The sequence below is a fragment of the Epinephelus lanceolatus genome, chromosome 22 (assembly GCF_041903045.1).
Source record: "Epinephelus lanceolatus isolate andai-2023 chromosome 22, ASM4190304v1, whole genome shotgun sequence".
Classification (NCBI taxonomy): Eukaryota; Metazoa; Chordata; class Actinopteri; order Perciformes; family Serranidae; genus Epinephelus; species Epinephelus lanceolatus.
In genome coordinates, this window is record NC_135755.1 from 24,106,152 (window position 1) to 24,125,783 (window position 19,632).

The window sequence follows — 19,632 nt, forward strand, 5'->3', positions numbered from 1 at the left end:
CCTCATTGGCATTCAGAATAAGCAGGTCTTGTTTTGCAGATTTACACTCAGCTAACTTTGCAGAGAGGCAGACATTCTGCATACGGAGATCTCGTGGCATATGGAAAATTCCACTCTGCGCCCTCTCAAAGATCATCACTTGCTGCAAGCTGAAAATACTTCCTGTTTGGAGCCGTGAGCTTCAGACAAAGCTGCTCTCGGCTTTGATTCCCTTTGTTTTGCTAAAAGAACATGTTTGGAGCAAGGAGCAACGTGAGTTATCTTCTCCTCACATCTCAAACGGCAGCAAGATGTAGCCCGCCTTGTTCAGTCGGTAAGTTGAGACACAGGCAGGAACAAGACAGCTTATTCAACACAGCAAAGCCACCTGCCACCATCAAAGAACTTCAAAGCCCCACCTCACCTGAATGCATGTTTAGCCAGGGTAGCTATACTTTATTCCTCTCTGTTATCTAAAGAAAAACACTCCAAAAAATTATTTTTCGGTGACTCCTAGCTGTCAAGTTAATTATATTTATGTAGCCCAATATCACAAATCAAAATCTGTAGTGCACAGTATAGAGGTTGACAAAATGATCGATTTGGCCGATTAATTGGTGCCGATAAGACGCTTCACAAACTATCATTATTGGCAGAACTTGGCTCTAGTAGTAGCTGATGGCTGTGTAGCTTCCACCAGTGCATCCTCACTCGGAGCTGAAGAGGGGAGGGTTGTGTTAAATGGAGCAAAAAGGAGCTGATCAGTGGGTAAAGGTCCAGAGAAAACAGGTCCGCTCTGCCGTGTGAGTTTGTGAAAGTGTATTGTTCTTCATGATTTTTTGGCTGCACTTCAACAGAGGGTCCAGTGCTACCGTGCTTGAGCAAAGCAAAGTGATATCAGCCAATTAATCAGCTATCGGCTTTTCCAAACTATCATTTTATCGAGCTTTAAAAATCCACTATCGGTCGACATCTAGTACAGTAGACGACACCCTCTGTCCTTAGACCCTTGTAACAGATAAGGAAAAACCTTGGGAAGAGCAACTGAACATAATAAACTTACAATCCAGAGAATCTATGTGACAAAATGATCCATAGAATGTGAACATGTATGAAAAAAGCTGCAGCTTCAAATTAAACAGACAGATACGAGAGTGGTATTTATCTTCTCTTTATCTTTATCTAACTCTGAGCAAGAATGTGATTATGTTTATTTCCCCAAATACCCCTGAACTTTCCTTTTAATTGCTTGGAAATTAAACTGTGCTGTCGTCCTTTTCCACATTTTGTTCATTTTGTGTCCTTGTCAATACCAATTATGGGTAGGGAAAACAGTTTGTAAATGTCATGACTTTAGAAACAATTAATGTTTTACTTACAGAGTTAACACTTTAACAAAAAAAAGCATCTTCTATCTTGCTCCTCTACTGTCTCTTTGTAACTACACACGACACATGACCAACATTTGCAGATAGATCTGTCGCTCATTCTGTTGCTCTGCAGGCTCATGACTATGACTCCCACTGGCTCTCCCTCCTCATTAGCTCTGCACATGGTTTGAGGAGGAACACTGACTCTTTGAATCTGACCTCTGCTACAATGTCTCTCATCTTTTTCCAGAGGACCAGCTGCCCCCTGGTTTCCCCACCATAGACATGGGCCCACAGTTGAAAGTGGTGGAGCGAACACGCACTGCCACCATGCTCTGTGCCGCCAGCGGCAACCCCGATCCAGACATCTCCTGGTTTAAAGACTTCCTCCCTGTCAACACCACCAACAACAATGGGCGCATTAAGCAGCTCAGATCAGGTAGGTTTCCTCTGCTGAAAACTTAATTACGAAAACAGGGATTCTTCTTTCTTGTTGCCTTCTATCTGATCTGCTCCCCCTGTTGTCTCCTCTGTTCTTTCATCCTCTTCTTCCTCCCATAATTTAACTTCTCATTTGGCTTTTAATTTTGTAGGTAATGGCATTGTTTCTACTTCCTGTCCTCTACTCTCTGTACGCCCCGGTGTGTGCTGTCTGTATGTGTGTCTCCCTTTGTCTTCCAGTGTTGTCATGGGCTGTTGGGATTGTTCCCCCTCTGTGTTTTGCTGGCTTCTGCCCTAACTTCTGCCCTCATTGCTCACTGCTGTGACTTTTTACAATGAATTCTTTTGCTGTTTTGTGTTGATTTCCTTTCCACTGCATTGGTGCAGTATTTTTTCCTTTGGATCCATTCTCTTCATTTCTTATGCCTTTTTTTTTTTAAACAATTAATATTCAACATTCGGCTTCATCCAGAATCTGCTAACGAGTGCACATGACTTTAAAATAGGAAAACATGTAGAATAGCAAATTAATCATCGTCCTTGTGCATTTGTTGAAATTTTACTTCCAAAAGAGGGATCCTTTAACCTCCTCTGAATAAATATTTGCTTTGTATAAGCATAAGCATAAGCATCTTTAGGTTAAAGAAATACACCTGTTTCTGGACACTAATTAGCCACAGTAGTGCGTAAAACTTCATAAGGCTTTTCCCTCACCCCTTGATTCTTTGGATTTACAGCCCTTGCTTTAATGTGTAGATGCCAGCTTTGTTTTTATTTGCCTGCGACATACCCTAATATACCCATTCGCCTGAGTACCCCAAGTTTGATTTCAGTATCTCAATACAAAGAGATTATTCTACTTTCCAAAAAGTTGACATAGCTTGCAGCTTTATGTGCAACCTGATCTCACAGAAATACGTGAAATGACCATGACCTCTTAACATTGCATTCCGTGGTGACAGCACGTAATGGGTTGAAATTATGTACCGGTACCACGGAAACAATGCCAATGTAAAGTCAGTTAGGATCCTTTGTCGTGGTTGACACACGAATTCCCTGATTCAATAATGTCATTTCTAGAGAACTTGCTAAAATATCTGAAATGAACCATCATCCTTACTTCTTCTTAACATATTTCATCTAGGTGCAGTGTCATTACTAGTTCGGCTTTACTAGACATTTGATATATTCAGTAGATGTATCTTTTTACGACTCTAACAAGCCGCAAAAAAACGTACCGTCCCAAAAATGCCGTTTCGAGAATACTATCTAAAATATCTGAAATTAGCCAACATCCTTACTTTTTTACTTAACATTAGTTCATCTAGGTGCAGTGTCATTGCTAGTTCGGCTTTACTAAATATTAGATATATTAAGTAGATGTACCTTTTTAAGACCCTATTTTACAACTCTGTTTTGCAAGCCGCAAAAACCTACCGTCCTAAAAACGCAATTTCTAGCATATTAGCTAAAATATCAAAAATTAGCCATCATCCTTACTTTTTCTTAACATAGTTCATCTAGGTGCAGTGTGTTTACTGGTTCGGCTTTACTAGATATTAGATATATTGGATAGATATATCTTTTTTTCAACCCTATTTAGAGCCCTACTTTGCAAATCAGAAGAATTACAACTATGTTGCTGATATGTATCAAGCTGCACGGTCCTAGGGAATTGTAGTTTTTTTTTAAAAATATAAGTGTTTTTCCTAGATTTGGAAGTTGTAAATACTGAATTGAGAGTACACTGTGGACTTTAAGGGGATGGTAAACACACCTGTGTAATCAGATTTTAAATATCTAATTTCTAAATGGGTGAAAATTAATTTTATCCATATTTTGCCCATATCTGCCAGCACCCACAGTTGTTTACTACACTCACATGATAGTTGAGGTCAAGAGCTCTCTATAACAGTTCTGTGGCGCTGGTTTGGGGTCTGCTCTCCCCTGGTGGAGTGGAGGGTGGCCGGGGGCGGACGGCTCCATGTGATGGTGTTTCCTCTCTGGTTCTTCCGTGCTCAGCCTTATTTTTTTCTTCTTATTTATTTATTTATTAGTGACGTTTGGATTCGGTTACAGCAGACAGACGACAATCAGAAATGGAATGAAGCCCGCAGACAGTAGCTACTAAACAGTAGTGGAACGCGCCCCATCCGCCCACAGAACATTGCTCTTAAAGCGCTACGCTATCAAAAGCTGGCAAAATACATTTATTTTATTTTATGGCCTTGACATTAACCTGTCATATTGTTGAGTTATCAAGGACACTTCCATGTTTTTGTGTGTATACAGGAATGTTAAAGATATCACTGAGGAAAACGAGGTTGACGTGACGTTGTTCAATCAGGGAATTCGTGTGTCCACCACAACAAAGGATCCTAATTGACTTTACATTGGCATTGTTTCCATGGTACCGGCATGTAATTTCAACCCATTACGAGCTGCCACCACGGAATGAGGTGTTAAGAGGTCGTGGTCATTTCACGTATTTCTGTGAGAACAGGTTGTTTATGTGCCAGCTAACGACAACGCATTAGCGCAACTACTTGTAAATTTTAAGTCTTGTATGTTTGACCACCTGTCTTCACAGATTTCACAGCTGTCCTTTGTTAAACCGTCTTGTTAACCTTACTTACCTGCTGCTGACTTGTTTTCAACAGAACTGTGTAGAATTAACCCTCATTTCTAATGTGCGACTTTGATTCACGTAGTTGATCAAGCATTAACGAAACCTTTGTTAACTAAACTTACTTAAAGAATATAATCATATTCTTATGCTGTCTTTCTTCTCTCTATATTTTTAAATCTACAGAATCCTTTGGTAAGTGCTTAGCTCTAAAGCACACATCACCCCCCACTAATTTCCATGTTTCCAACAACTATTAAAATGCATGGCATGCATTTTACTAACAGATAGTTTAGTGGCAGGGCTACTACTAGAGGCACATACACTTTTCCCTCACCCCCACGGTGTTCAAGTGTCCCACCACTGCCAGCTATATACAGTAGTATCACCTTTATCTAGAGATTATAATCACCAAACCTTATCTTAGTTTTGTCATATACTGACCTGGGTAATGACCTCTCCTCACATGTATGTTACTCACTCACTGACCACCACTTACTCACTTATTTAATCTTTCAATACCAGCATAGTGGGTATGTAAATTTCAAGAATTCTAGGGAGGTGTCCAGTTCTGCTTAGCTCAGGTGAAGCAAAGGGATCTTAAATTGTTTAAATATGTCTGCTCTCAATCTCACACACAAAGTCCACAAAGTCTTTCCCCTCAGTAGATGGTCCTCAGAAGCCATTGCCACTTCCAAAATGGCACCTCCCCGTGGTACATCAATGTACAAGTTCTTCTCTCTGACCTATGATTTTTCTATGATGAATCCTGTCTTTCTTTGCCAGTAGAGTACAGAAAAGTTCTTATTCTCTCTCTCTCTCCTTTCTCTTTCCTCTAGTACCTTTATTTACGTACCCTGTTAAATCTAATTTGATTCTTCTTCCAAAGCCCCCAGCCTCTATCTACTCGTACTAATGCTTCTTCTTTCTAATCTTATTTGCATTCATATTATCCACCCAGGTGGTACACCAATAAGAGGTAAGAGTGCTGAACTGACGTTCACAGAATGAAAATAATACAAATTCATTCTTGCTGTCAACCCATCCATTCACTTGAATCACCTCCATTTTTGTCCTGTTTACCAAGACCAAATCCCATTACGTTCATATGGACCTTCCTTCTTATTTGTCCTGTTTCGTTGACTAAATTTGTACTCCATTTTTTTTTGTCTATGCTTTATTTACTCCTTTGTATTCTGGTTTCAAGAGCCTGTTTAGCTCAGTTGCGATATGCTTGCCCTGGCTCAAATAAGCATATCCAATGACAATTATTTTTTTAAACTATATTTTTTCCGTTCATTTTTGTTTTCTTTTTGGCCATAGCGAATCATGTGTCCCTCTTTTTGTCCAACTAAAACAACCAAGCATTTTTCCCCCTTAGCTGTTCTTGTTCAGCACTAAAAAATATGCACAGATGCTGTGGAATCACGCAGGCATGCTGAAGACAACATTGCCTCTCCTCTGCTTTTTTCTCCCAAAGAATTCTTTCTATCTTTGAAACTATTTTTTTCCATTTCTTCTATTTGCTTTCCTCTCCTGTACCTCTACAAAAAAGCCCAAACAACCACTTTTTTGATAAAGTTTCTACGGTGCTTTTTTTCTCTTTCACCTATTTTTCTTACTTTTCTTGGGTTTGGAGACTATTTTACTTTTTGACTTTTTTTTCTTCAGGGTTTGGGGAAGGCAAACAGTAGAGTCTGGCGAGGACCTGATTGGCTCATTTTTGCCGTGTGACATGAAGCTGGAGAGTTGTTGATGCATAAAGCCATTTTTCCCTGGGTCATGTGACACCACACTGCTGATCCCATTGGTGGATTTTTATGGGTGTCTTTTGTAGCTTTCACAAGCTAAAAGCAGTGGTTGGTTGCCTTCTTGTCGGCTCAGGTCGATATTTTGAATTTTGTCTTCTAATACAATTGCATTTTATTTTTCAGCTAAGGGTTGTCAGAAGGTTGTAAGTTGTGCCGACATACATTTCTTGTCAAGATTTGCATGTCAAAACTTTTGTTACAGAGGGTTATATGTTGGTTTTGCCTTACATAATACTTCAATTAATATTTTTCCAAATATATGAGCAGCATTTTTCAATTTTTTTGTATGGGCTGCATTTTTTGAAAGCTACTTCACCTAGATGAAGTCCCAAATTATTCAGTTAGATGAATGTTGGTCGCTCGATCTGTGATTGAATATGCTAAAATTCATACCTAAATTTCTTTCTTTCAATTGTCCTCCCTTGTTATGCTGCTTTCTTATACTGTAAACCTCTTTTGTTTGATCCATGTTTCCCTGAAGCAGTATCACTCATCCCCATATTGACCAGTCCAGTGACATGTTGTATATTGAAGGGCTTGCCCCTATTCTTCAAAGTGAAATTATGACATTTTTTGGACATTGGCGTTAGGATGAGTGTCTTTTAAAACCCTATAGCCTTATAAGTAATCAGGCTTTTTCTCTAAAGAAGTCACCAACAAGGTAAATGTTTTATAGACAGAAGATAACTTAGGTGATTTTCCTTTTATTTCTTTTGGATTTTGTTGACAATGTGTTATTTTCCTTTCCCTTGTTGTTACTTTAGCCCTGTTAAGTGGAACAATAAACTTGTATTGCAATGTCTTGCATGATTGCCATTTGCAGCTATCCCTCACCTAATGTAGGATAACACAGTCCTCAGCCAGAGGATCAGGCTGTGATAATGATGGGGGATAAACTTTAAAACATAGAGTATATAGTAACAGATGCAGAACATAGCATTTCATCCGTGCAGTTTATTGGATATTGTTTAATTACAACTTTCCTCAAACTGTCTGAGGCTTTAAAGGACAAAGCATAACTAGAAATGAAGGTGGCTGATGTTGGCCTCCTTGAGGTCAAACACTTCTTTTTCTTTTTTGCTTAAAGTGAACTGGATGCGATCAACATCATTTTAACCAAACATACCTCGCTACCTCGTTTGCTATTCCCAACCAGGAGCCCTCCAGATAGAGCAGAGCGAAGAGTCTGACCAGGGGAAGTATGAATGTGTGGCGACCAACAACGATGGAACCCGCTACTCTGCCCCAGCGAATCTTTATGTCAGAGGTAGGAAACATGTTGACGACACTGGCATGCTCTTGTCAAACATTATGTTAACTTTCTCTTTAAAATTTATGAGGAACCTTTAAATCAGCCAATAAAGTCTGCAGGGGCCATTTCCTGCGAGGCCATTGTAAGTATGTTTTGTTTTTGATGTTTTGTTTGTTTTTTTACTTTTTTTTTTTTTTTGCACTTGACTTACCTGCACTGATTTGAACCTACAGTATCTGCTCTGTTATGTGTTTCTGGTCCTTTCTGTTGATAATCCTGAGTCTAACACCAATGAGTAGACTGCTTGCTGTGTTTATCTACTAATTGCCTTTCAAACCTGACTGTCGGAGGGGGTAAAGGGCGACCGGCCCTCCTTCATCAGTCCCAACTCTTTCCCCGGCAGTGAACAGATCCTCTCTGGCCTTTTTTCTCCCTATTGATCAACATTGGAAGGACGCCTTTAATCTCACTAGTTTTAATGACAATTAAATTCAATTTAAAAATTTCAAGGGCTAAAACTGGGATAAAATAATTCTAATATCAAGGGTATTTCATAATCCTACTCTTTGTAAAAATAAAATAGTAAAAACATAGTCACAGTTTTTGGTTGTTAGTAATCTTTTTTTTTTTTAATAGAGGTTAAGATCTTTTTGTCTTTTAAAGTCACAATATTACCACTTCTCACTTTTATATGGACACAGCAGTCAAGGCTTCATTTGCTTTTATGTACAAAACCCACTGTTTAACTTACAGTTTTGTCAAGTATTGTCTTATTTAAATTCTTAAATTCTAATTCTTAATTAAATACACATATTTGTATCAGATAAATATTCTTTTTGTAATTTTCATAGCCATTTTACAATGTTATTGAGTCCTATGGTTAGCTTTTCTAATCAGCAAATACCATCCAGCGCCCAAGTCTCATAATACATATTATATATTAGAGCACTCATTATAATCTAAATAAAAGCTAACCATATGGCTCGGGCAGAGTTTGTATTAAAGTAAACACTCTTTTTTATTCAAAGTGTTTGAGCTCAGCCAGGTCAGACTTTCGCTTTGTAATCTGGGTATCAGGGAGATACAAGGGACTCCCCCGCACCGTGGAGACAGAAGGTCCTTCGAATTGTTTAAGCAGCATTTGAACACCTAAAACATGGCCTTTTTACTCTCTGTGTTTCCCTTGTTTTTCTCCTTTCCTTATTTCATTTTGTTCTGCATCAAATTTCCTACATCCCTCAGAGCTGCGAGAAGGTTGGTGTGTTTTTACTTTTTGAACACAACACACAAAACAGAAATACATTCATTTGTTTGCCACAAAGACAATCTCTCTCTTTTCTTTAAACTTCTATCGATATCAATTTTTCTTTTACTCTTTTCGCTCATTCAATGTTCATGCTCCCATTGAGAATGCCCCTAGTCCTTGTCAGAGTGCTTGATTGTCCAACAGGTGGTGCATGTTTGCATCCTTGAGGTGGGGTGGTCGGGACGATATTTGCATCTGTCCAAGGGTTTATTTGCATGGTCGCCTCCTACGCTTGAGCTAGTCATTCCCTTTTCCCCAGCCCTCGCCCAAACCCTTTCCCTGTCAGTGTTCCTGCTCGGTTTCTCTGATGAATACACAGCAGGTTGATGGGATAAGAGGGGGAAGAAATGAATACATAAATTATGTTACAAAAACAAGTAATTTCACACATAATGTCAGTGGGAACAATGTCCTTGATTTCTATGGGCTCCTGAAACTAATAGCTGCTGTTTTACATAGATGCAGAGCTGCTCCATATGAGCGCTGAATCTTTCTCTCCGTAGAGCCATTTAAGCATCACTACACTCAAATTTTCCCTGTGGTGCTCTCTCCAATTGAAGTTTCTCCGAGATAAAAATATGTTAAAGCAAAATCCATCCTTTGTTGTAATTGGCACTAAAGTCAAGCGCCAAGCTGTAAAAACAACCTTGCCCTCAGAGATTATACACTTCCTCTGACGAGGTTGTTTCCGCGCAGGAAGTCGCCAAAGAATGATGTATTTAGAGCGTTATCCATGAGACTTGACAAATGTAATGATATTCAAATGAGCAGGATAATATTATGTCTGTGGGGAGCATGATCCAATTGGATATTAATTAAATATTGAGTGAGAGAAACGTTGTATTTAATAATGCAAGCAGTTCCCCTAGATTTCCTCTCTGGAGAGCTGCAGTGTGCTCAACAGAATGGGCTTGGTGGATTAGTAGCAGGCAGCAGGAAGCACGTGCCTATGTTGCAGTCAAATATACCTGCACATCTACCTCGTTTACAGTCACAGGAATGACTATAGACGTTGTTTACAAAGCAGGGTCTATTAACGGGCAATAAATATAAGTATTCAGACACTTAAAGGTGACATATTTCTTAACAGCTTTCTTTAAAGTTCACTACAGAACATAATACGAGATCTAATCCAAGCTAACAGTGATCTATTTCAAATACCATCAGCAGTAACACTGACTTTACTTTTAATTTCAGTCCTAAATGTTTAACAGCACTACCTGGTGTGTTTCCCTTATGCCTAAACCCCTTAGTTATCCACATGATCTGGATTTAAATGTTTTTGTATACAAATCCTCCCCAGTAAACCCTGAGGAGGAATAATATATTGTCTTTTTTATTATGTCCATTCATTTACCCTTTGTCCGAAGATGTTGTTGCCTTCCTCTAAGTGTTTCTTAATTCACCCGGGACCTTGAGCAAGCCACATTTACAACAATGTAGCGCTACCAGACTAACCCTTCCATCACACCCTGTGCCACCACGTCTTCCTTTACTACTTATTTTGCCCCCGCAGCCCTCTTCCCCTTGACTCCCTTACATGGTTGCCTCACAAAGTCACGTATTGTTCTTGTATGCATGACGGACTCTTGCTCCCGTCCAAAAGGCCTTGAAGCCATCCGTGTGCATTATGAATGTTATACATTTAAGTTAACTTTAAAGTGTAAACTTTTCTTTGAAGTTTTAGCTTTTTATTTATTTATTTGGAATTTTTTTTGGGAAAATGTGTATCTGCTAGAGCTGTCAAATAATATGTTTGTTTTTTTTTTAAAAAAATCCAGATTAATATCAACAGTGCTGTAGAATCACACTCGATTATATTTTGAAATTGTTTAGCATCAGCAAAACTTATGAATCACAAGAAAACTTATATAACACAAACCTTGGTTAACTAAGACTCAGCACTAAGAAACACATCTGACCATAGTTTCCTGCATCTGTATTAATGTAACAAAATGATTACTTTGTGTACTCTACATAAATTGTGAAAACATTTTTAAAGGAGCAGTGTGTGGGATTTAGTGCTATCTAGAGATGAGGTTGCAGATTACAACAAACTGAACACCCCTCACAACTCAATTCTCCCTTTCCAAGATAATGTAAAAACAAATGCCCTCGCTAGAGCCAGTGTTTGGTTTGTCCATTCTGGGCTACTCTAGGAACATGGCCATGTAACATGGCAGACCCTAACATTAACCCTAACCCAACCCAAAAGTTGGTATTCCACCTGTATGGGTGTGGTTATGCACGATGCACAGCGAACGTTGCGGTGAGCCCTGCGACTGTCTCAACCAGTGCTCTAAGTGCATGTTCAAACTTTATATGATAAGCTGTGTGCACCACATCCTGAATGATTTTGGTTTGAGGAAAACGAAAAGTTGGGCTTGATGGCAAAATATGGGCTAGTTTTATTTGTAAAGATTGGAAAATCAGGCAAACTGGACTGAATATTACACACATGAGTTCAGTTTATATGATGCATATCAAGTATGAAGGCATAGAGAAATATACTGTCCATGTTTTCCTATAATTTGTACAATTTGGTCTCACACCAAAGTACATGGAAATTAAGAGTCTGCCTTGTAAGTCCATGGGATCAGCTATTGATGCAAAACACTATATTGACATCAAAATACAGAAACCCCATATGACTAGATGGATATAAAGATGGATAAAAATCTGCAAGGAAGTCCAGTCGTGGCTGCAGGCTTGCCAGAAGCAATACAAAGAGGAAAAATCGATATAAAATAAATAAATAAAAAATCATCTTGTTTTGTTTTGTTTTTGAAGTTAGGCCATGAGGTGTCCTGTAAGTTTAATCTCGGGGTTAAAGCAAAGACTAGACTATTAAACAATTATTTTAGGTTACAGTTTTGCTAGTTAAGGGCTCATTCTAAGCTAAAACAACGATTTGTGGGTCCAGGTGATTATACACTCAGGAAAACATAATTATCATATTCCATTGCTGCCAATAGATTCCCCTAAATCCTACACACTTTACGCAGCTGAAAAGCTTCTTTCAGTGATTATATTGTACTGTATATATACTTCAAGCATCTTATCTGCTCCTTTTTATAAAGACGTGGCTTGTTTAGGTGCTTGACATTTGCCACATGTTCCTGGGTAAAGGTAAAGTTACATCTCAGAACTTTCAATCTGAATAAGCTCTGTCAGCCCATTATCTGAAACTGTACTGAGGCCTGCAGTCCCGTTGAAATAATTTGAATTAGCATCGGTTAATGTTCTTGATTTTGATTCATTCACGGGCCCGGACTGATTTGTACAATCATAGAACGTAGTGTAGCGAGACACGTTAATGCTTTAAGCGCTAACATAATTGGTCCTCTTGTGATAAGCTAAAGACCTCTCATTCGTCATTGAATTCACCGGCACAAAGAAAGTATGCATAACTTTACTTTCATCCTCTGAGCCAACAGGCAGAGTTTTAAAGTCTACAGGCAATTTTAAGAGTAAAGGCAGGACAGGGAAACATGTTAAGGGTGACTGTGTTATCACTCTAAAGTTGATCCAAGGTGTAAATGCATAACATTTGACAGCCCTAGTTTCTACTTTGGATTGTGCCTGAAAAGTGCAGAGCGTGTGTGACTTCTAAGGAGCATTATTGTTTGTGTGATGTGAGGATGTGATGCAGCACATTATCTCACATCAGCTGGAAGTGCACAGCCTTGAAGTTGTTTCTTTGCATACAACTGTGGAGTGCTGTCAACTCTCCAGTACACTGTGCAGTTCTGTATATCTGTACTGATGATTAGAACGTTTTGTGCATGGCTCATGTTGGTGTTAACCCATTCACCATTGAAATCTCTTGGATCAAATGTGTTTACTTAACCTTCATCAAACAATCATAAATTATCACACAGATTGAATTTTTGTGCTATGATTAAACCTTTAACATCATCCTTATGTTGTTATTGTATAATGTCTAAGTGTTAAACAATCAGTCTGTTTTCTTTGGCAACATTCAAGGAGAATTCAGAACATTTTTTCTATAAATGTATTGGGCTGCTCCATTTTCTGCTAGGTTTTCACACCATGTTTTGGTTTTTTTTATTCAGTACGCCGGGTGCCACCGCGATTCTCCATTCCACCTACAGACAATGAGATCATGCCAGGCGGCAGTGTCAATATCACGTGTGTGGCAGTGGGCTCGCCCATGCCATATGTCAAATGGATGTTGGGTGCTGAGGACCTGACGCCAGAGGACGACATGCCTATTGGACGGAACGTCTTGGAGCTCACAGACGTCCGGCAGTCAGCCAATTACACCTGTGTGGCCATGTCAACCCTGGGGGTGATAGAGGCTGTGGCACAGATAACAGTGAAAGGTAAAGCCGCTCCTTCTTTATCATTAAAGGCTGAAATTTCAGCAGCTCCGACAATAGACATATGAAGGCTAAAAGTGGACTTTAAAATAGCCCACTCAAAATCCTGCATATAGTTACAATACATATATCAATTTGCAGTTTTATATTAGGAGTAAACTATCTAAGCAGAGACTACTGGCGGTGCTTTAAAGAAAGTTATTTACCTCTCACTGCCACGATAAGTCATCTGCGGAGGATTCCTTAAAGCTTCAGACAAGCCCTGGCACCGGCCTCAGTGCATTAGATGCCAGATTGAGAATATAGTGAAGTGCTTATCTCTCAGCCGGAAAGCTACAGAGCCACAAGCTCACCATTTTCTGTTAGCAAGAGGTAGAAGAGCAGGGGGCTTGAGGGGTGGTGTGAAAGGTAGTGAGCACAGTATTGTTTGGTGTCCTCTGTAGGCATGCTACTTATCTGAGTGTAATCATATCTACACAGCAGCGTACCCGACAGATATCCCAGATTGGCGTCGCCCTGCACACAAGGGACAGACTCACGTACACACACTCAGCTTTGTTTTTCCTAGACATAACATAGAGATATTAGTCACAATATAACAGTCTGGCAGCAAGCTCCCCCAGAAGCATACTTCAGATGGCATATAAAGACAATCTATTGCCCTGATATCTTTTGCCATGTGCCACAGTGTGGGGAATTAAAGCAATAAATTTACCTGTTAAATTATTAAAGTGATAAACACTGGGAAATCTGAGATTAACAACAACAGCACTCTTCGCTGCTGAGCATGGGGTATGCGAGCCTTTAATCTCAAACATTAGTTCATGTGCGACTTTTGTTTTTTTAACAAATGTAAACCAGAAAAATGAAACAATAAAGACTATCCACCCACCTAATAGAAAGCACACAACATATTTGTCTCTTATGACTCAGGATATATTGTATAATATCAGTATCGTGTGCAATGGGCTGGTAAATGAATGTAATCAATATAATTCAACCATCTGCAAATTAAAATAAAGTCTCTAAGGCCCAAAACATGAAATAAATGATTCTACAGAGGTATAACCTTGCTGTGTATTTGCATTTCTCTTAATATGTATATAATGATTATCATCACAGCATTGCCCAAGGCTCCTGGCATTCCTGTGGTGACCGAGCGCACAGCCACCAGCATAACATTGACTTGGGATTCCGGCAATCCTGAACCAGTGTCCTACTACATCATCCAACACAAGTCCAAGTACTCAGAGGACTCGTATAAAGAGATTGATGGTGTAGCCACCACTCGATACAGCGTAGGAGGCCTCAGCCCGTACTCAGACTACGAGTTTCGGGTGGTGGCGGTGAACAACATTGGGCGAGGGCCACCCAGTGAGAGCATCGAGGCCAAAACAGCTGAGCAGGCACCCAGCACGGCACCAAGGCAGGTCAGAGGTCACATGCTGAGCACCACCACAGCTGTCATCCACTGGGATGAACCTGAGGAGGCTAACGGGCAGATCATGGGCTATCGAGTCTACTACACCATGGATTCCACCCAGCACGTCAACCTCTGGGAGAAGCAGATAGTTCGGGGGTCTAACTTTGTCACCATCCAGGGCCTCATCCCCAATAAGACCTACTACATCAAGGTTTTGGCCTACACCTCAGTAGGCGACGGACCTCTTTCCCCAGACCTTCAAATCATCGCAAAGACAGGAGGTGAGCGTTGTTTTATTTTCCTTGTCAGAGAATCTATAATTGAACGAATCCAAGGTTTAACAAATGTTCACACTCCACAATTAAACTCTAAGTGTCACAAACATTTTTGAAGCTATGGGTTTTTTTTAGTCACAGATCCTCATTAGTGGTTTGCAGTTGTAAACACATGAACATCTTCAGGCTGTCGGGGAAAACTTCAATTGGCTTTCTCAAGTGGGAAAAAATAGTTTTGTATCTGAAAAGTTAACTAAGGACAAGAAATTCAAACGCCTAGAAAAGAAGTTTTTCAGCATGAAGTAACCATGTACTGTGTGTCTGCACTGTCCTGGTTTGTCCGAAACAACAGCGTCTCCTGAAATACAGTGTGGTTCTTGTAGCAATACCTCAAACCACAAAGTGGCATCTGTGCAAGTATGACTGTAATGATAATGAATAGTGCGAGATGTAGAGAGTAATGAATTCATCCCTTCATTTCCACTGCAGTTCCCTCCCAACCAACTGACTTCAAAGGAGAAGCCAAATCAGAAACAAGTATTTTGCTGTCATGGATCGCCCCAGCACAGACCGGACAGGAAAATCAAATCACAGGATATGATCTTATATACAGGAAGAGGGATGACAAAGAGGAGGTAATTATTTCCTGACTTGTATCTTTTTGGCCAGCCAGTACATTAAAAGTTTGTTGTAACAAACACAATACAAAATATAAGTAATTTGATTGTGTTATGTATTTGTGCATTTATTTTTATGTTGTGTCATTATCATTGTCTTGTGCTTCCAACTTATTAATACCAATAGCACTAATTATCAAGTCTTAGTCAATACCAAAGTAGGAGTGACGCAGTCCAGTAGTTTTATTTTGTCTATACATGATAATGGGCATTAAATGTTCAAAGAAATGTGTACATTTATACCGCAACTATATGGTGTCATTTCTCAATAATTTTGCAAGGTCTCCCCATAACACTAAAAAATACAGCCCTATGGCTGCATTCCTGATGTTTGTATAATCAGGAATAGTTCATACAGTATGACAAATCTGTAACATAAAGAAAGACTTTGGTCAGACACTTCTGAAGAATGGGTTTTACCATGTAATTTGTCAATCACTATGAAGTGTACTAAATTGAGTGTCAAACTCATTTATATAATCTGACACCTTGTTTTATTTCTGACAGCAAAATCGTAGACCTTCGAATTTTATTTTCATATCAGGAGGCAGTATACTTGTATTCATTTTTTTATTTGGAACTCCCTGTCTTAATTTAAAAACTGACAATATGAAACTCTCCCCACAGAAACGTATCAGCTTTGAGCCGACAACAACATACTTGCTAAAGGACTTGAAGCCCTTCACTACTTATACTTTCCGGCTGGCTGCCCGTAGTAAACATGGAGTTGGAGCTTACACCAATGAGATCTCGGCAGAAACTCCACAGACACGTAGGTCTTCTTCCTTATCTGACAGAGTTTAAACTATTTGGGAAGGAGCACATTTTCAAATGCATTCCAAATTTTACGTGTGCTGCAAAATCCCCAAAATTGACAAGAATGTCAGGAAGGTCCTGAGCACAGATAAAGCGAATATGGTTTTTCTTTAAAGGGGTTGATGCATTTGAAAGATGTAAACATTTGAAATAGTAAATACGTGTTACCTGACCATGCAGTATTCACTTTGAAAAGGTTGCATGGACAGCGTAGCCAGGCTTTCCTGTGAAGTCAGGAGACAAGGTTACAAAAACTACCCCTCTCCACCTTTGTTGTGCAAAAACAGTCCTGACTGAAATGACTGACAAATCCTTGAATTATTTATAGAAATGCCCACATATGCGTAACTGTTTTTCATAAATAAAAGGGCATCTAAGGAAGCCTTGTCTCTTGACATTGCATGTCGGCCAGAAATAATAGAGTAGAGAATTTTTGAAACTGAGCTTTCTATGTAGCTACACTGCCAAGAACCACTTGGGATTTTCCCACTTTTCGGCATTGATGTTTACACTCAATTCAAATTAGAATAAAGAAAGTTGTGGAGTAACAATATCATAGAAAGCTCAAAGCAAGTATTGTCTCTACAGTTAGGGACATTTCCACCCAAAAGACCCCAGATTTATGTAACAGGTCAAAACTGAAAAATTGGATTCTATTAAAAGCTAAATGAAGTGCAGTTGAACTCTGATTTGCAGTCACAGAATTTCCCTCCAACCATAAGTGAAAAAACACTTAACTGTTTGCACATCTGACATAAATCTGGGGTCTCTGTAAGACAAGGGCAGGGATCAGGTGGGTATGACAGTTCAAACTCTGCCCAGATGTATGTTCTGAGGTAAATGATGAAGTAAATCAAAAAGTGCATGCCGATGTTATCAGAATCTAATAAATCAGTCATGTCTCCTTGGGAAGTTCTCTGTTGTACAATCAGGCTTTTACCACAAACCAACAGGCTTCGGAAAGGTTGGTGACAAATACAACATTTTTCTGTTTTAAATAGTTAAAGCATCAACCTTTATGTTTTTGGATTGATGGTAACTGCTTGCCAAATTTGTCTTAGTTATTACTACATTTATTTTGGAATGGTTTATCTTAAATTGTTTGAGTACTTTCAAATATTTTAGGTTTTTATTTTAGAATTTAAAGGATCTAATAAGTAGATTATTAGGATTTGTGACTTTTGTTTCCCTTTTTTAATTTTTTTTTCTTGCCAAAGGTAGGTTACATATGTTAAAGCTGTCCTTTTTCCAATCAACACCTTCCATTCATCTTCAGTGTGTGCACTCTTGTTTTGGTTTTTGCCTTTTGTTTCGTCTTTATTTGTGATGTTTCATTGATTTGAAGTATGTTTTATTTACCCACATGAGTCCTTGTGCTTTTTCCTCATTTGTGTCATTTTATTTTCCTCTTCTTTTTTCCTTTGTTTGGTCAATTCTACCATCATCACCCCGATCAAACCAAAAACTGAAACTCCTTTAAAACAAAAAATCCAACTCAATGAATGGCCTGACCAAACAAAAAACCCTTCACCTGCACCAAATCCAACTCGCCAACCAGAACCCTCGGGCCCACCTCAAGGAGTCAAGTGCTATAGCCCCAGCTCCACCAATGTCCTGGTAAGTTGGCGGCCACCACCAGTGGAATTACAAAATGGGATCATAACGCAGTACACCATCCAATATGCTGCAACTGAAGGGGGAAATACTACTGCTCTTCAAATCACCAACATACCACCGGAAAGCTCTCAGTACCTTTTGGAAAACTTGGAGAAATGGACAGAGTACCGTGTGACGGTCACTGCTCATACAGATGTCGGGGCAGGACCGGAAAGCCTGCCACAGCTCATCCGCACAGAGGAGGATGGTATGTTTTCGCTAAAACAAACCTCCAGCTGCAAATCCAGTCCACCCCCTCTTAACCTTCCCCGTCAAATACTAACAACCTCGCCTATATCTACAACTCCCTCTTCTTTTCTACCCTCTCTGCCTGCTTCTAATACGACTGTCACCACTTGATACTTTTAGCCCATTTTGGACTGTGCACTTTTTCACCCGAACAAACTGTGATTCACTTTGCAAAAGCACTTTTTTTTTGGCTTTTTTTTCCCCCTACGCTGCTCAATTTCAACACATGGTATGGCATTTTCAACTGCAGGCCTCCAACTTCCATCCCAACTGTCATTTTTGAAACTTTGAAATATTCTCTGCAGTGTTTTTGAACAGCAGCATTTTTGTATAACTCATTTTTTAGGAACTTGGCAAAAGGACAAGTTCTGGACAGTGGGAAAAACAAAAGGTGGAAGAATTTTTTGAAGGCCATTTTTTTTTCCTCCCCTCATGTGATAAAATCATATTTTTTATTCATTTTTTTCCTCGCACCATAGCCAAAATTCTTGCAGTGCTTCAAGCATTTGAAACACTTGAAGCCCCTCTTTGGCTCCACTTTTCTATTTTGGCAAAACACATTTTTTTTTCCATGTTTTAAAAATCCACTACCCATTTTTAATGTTTCAAGATTAGGTCAGTTGTCAGACCTGTTTTTGCTGTTGTTTTTTCCCCTTACCATTGTTGAAATATTGATGTCATGCAGTGCTTGTTGCAGTTTGCTGCACTTTTGTGATTTTTTTTGGTCACTGCAGCATTTTGCGCTACGGATTTTGGACAAGATTTAAAAAGAGGGTGACGGGGTTCTCTATAATTTTGACCTTTTTTCTTCTATCCCATGGTGTTCCTCCAGTTCCTAGCGGGCCACCTCGTAAAGTTGAGGTGGAGGCTGTCAACTCCTCATCAATTAAAGTGATCTGGCGTTCACCGATGCCCACCAAGCAGCACGGTCAGATCCGAGGGTACCAGGTGCACTATGTCAGGATGGTTAATGGGGAGCCCACAGGACAGCCAGTCATCAAGGACATCCTGATTGATGATGCCCAGGTACAACAGCCTCCTCAGCCAGCCACCTCTTCTCTCAGACACACAGTATCGCATTCTCTTTCTCACCTTTATGGCAAAGTCTTTTATTTGGAGTGGAAAAAAGCTCCTTTTCATCATATCATATTAATAACTGAACTCAGTAAAACAATTACTATTAAACTGATTTATCCCTAATTACAATTCTGCTGGATGCAGACATTGAGCACTCATATCTAGAAGCCTACATGTAATTAATGCTATTTTTGCCGCAATTATTTCTATCAAATAACAAGTTTATTTGGTGGTTGCAGACAAACTGTGTGTGTGTATTTTCTCACCAGTGAGTCGTGTCTGTACCTGGCCTTATTTCTTGTCTCTTTTCTCTCCATATTCTTATATCATA

The 19,632-nt window shown here is 39.4% G+C and overlaps 1 protein-coding gene across 49 annotated transcripts in view; it reads left to right on the plus strand.

The window, feature by feature from the left end:
- Window positions 1-19,632, plus strand: part of ptprda (protein tyrosine phosphatase receptor type Da) — a 428,165-nt gene that overhangs the window by 372,454 nt on the left and 36,079 nt on the right. For 11 of the 49 annotated variants that reach the window (XM_033651578.2, XM_033651580.2, XM_033651582.2 and 8 more), the window contains 8 exons: window positions 1,600-1,788; window positions 7,384-7,494; window positions 12,862-13,131; window positions 14,251-14,832; window positions 15,316-15,461; window positions 16,131-16,275; window positions 17,878-18,183; window positions 19,057-19,250. In XM_033651578.2, coding sequence (XP_033507469.1) covers window positions 1,600-1,788; window positions 7,384-7,494; window positions 12,862-13,131; window positions 14,251-14,832; window positions 15,316-15,461; window positions 16,131-16,275; window positions 17,878-18,183; window positions 19,057-19,250 — 1,943 coding nt within the window. Of the gene's footprint in view, window positions 1-1,599; window positions 1,789-4,602; window positions 4,612-5,377; window positions 5,396-7,383; window positions 7,495-8,721; window positions 8,734-12,861; window positions 13,132-14,250; window positions 14,833-15,315; window positions 15,462-16,130; window positions 16,276-17,877; window positions 18,184-19,056; window positions 19,251-19,632 lie in introns of all 49 variants that reach the window. The other 38 variants (XM_033651566.2, XM_078164082.1, XM_078164076.1 and 35 more) reach the window with 11 other exon arrangements.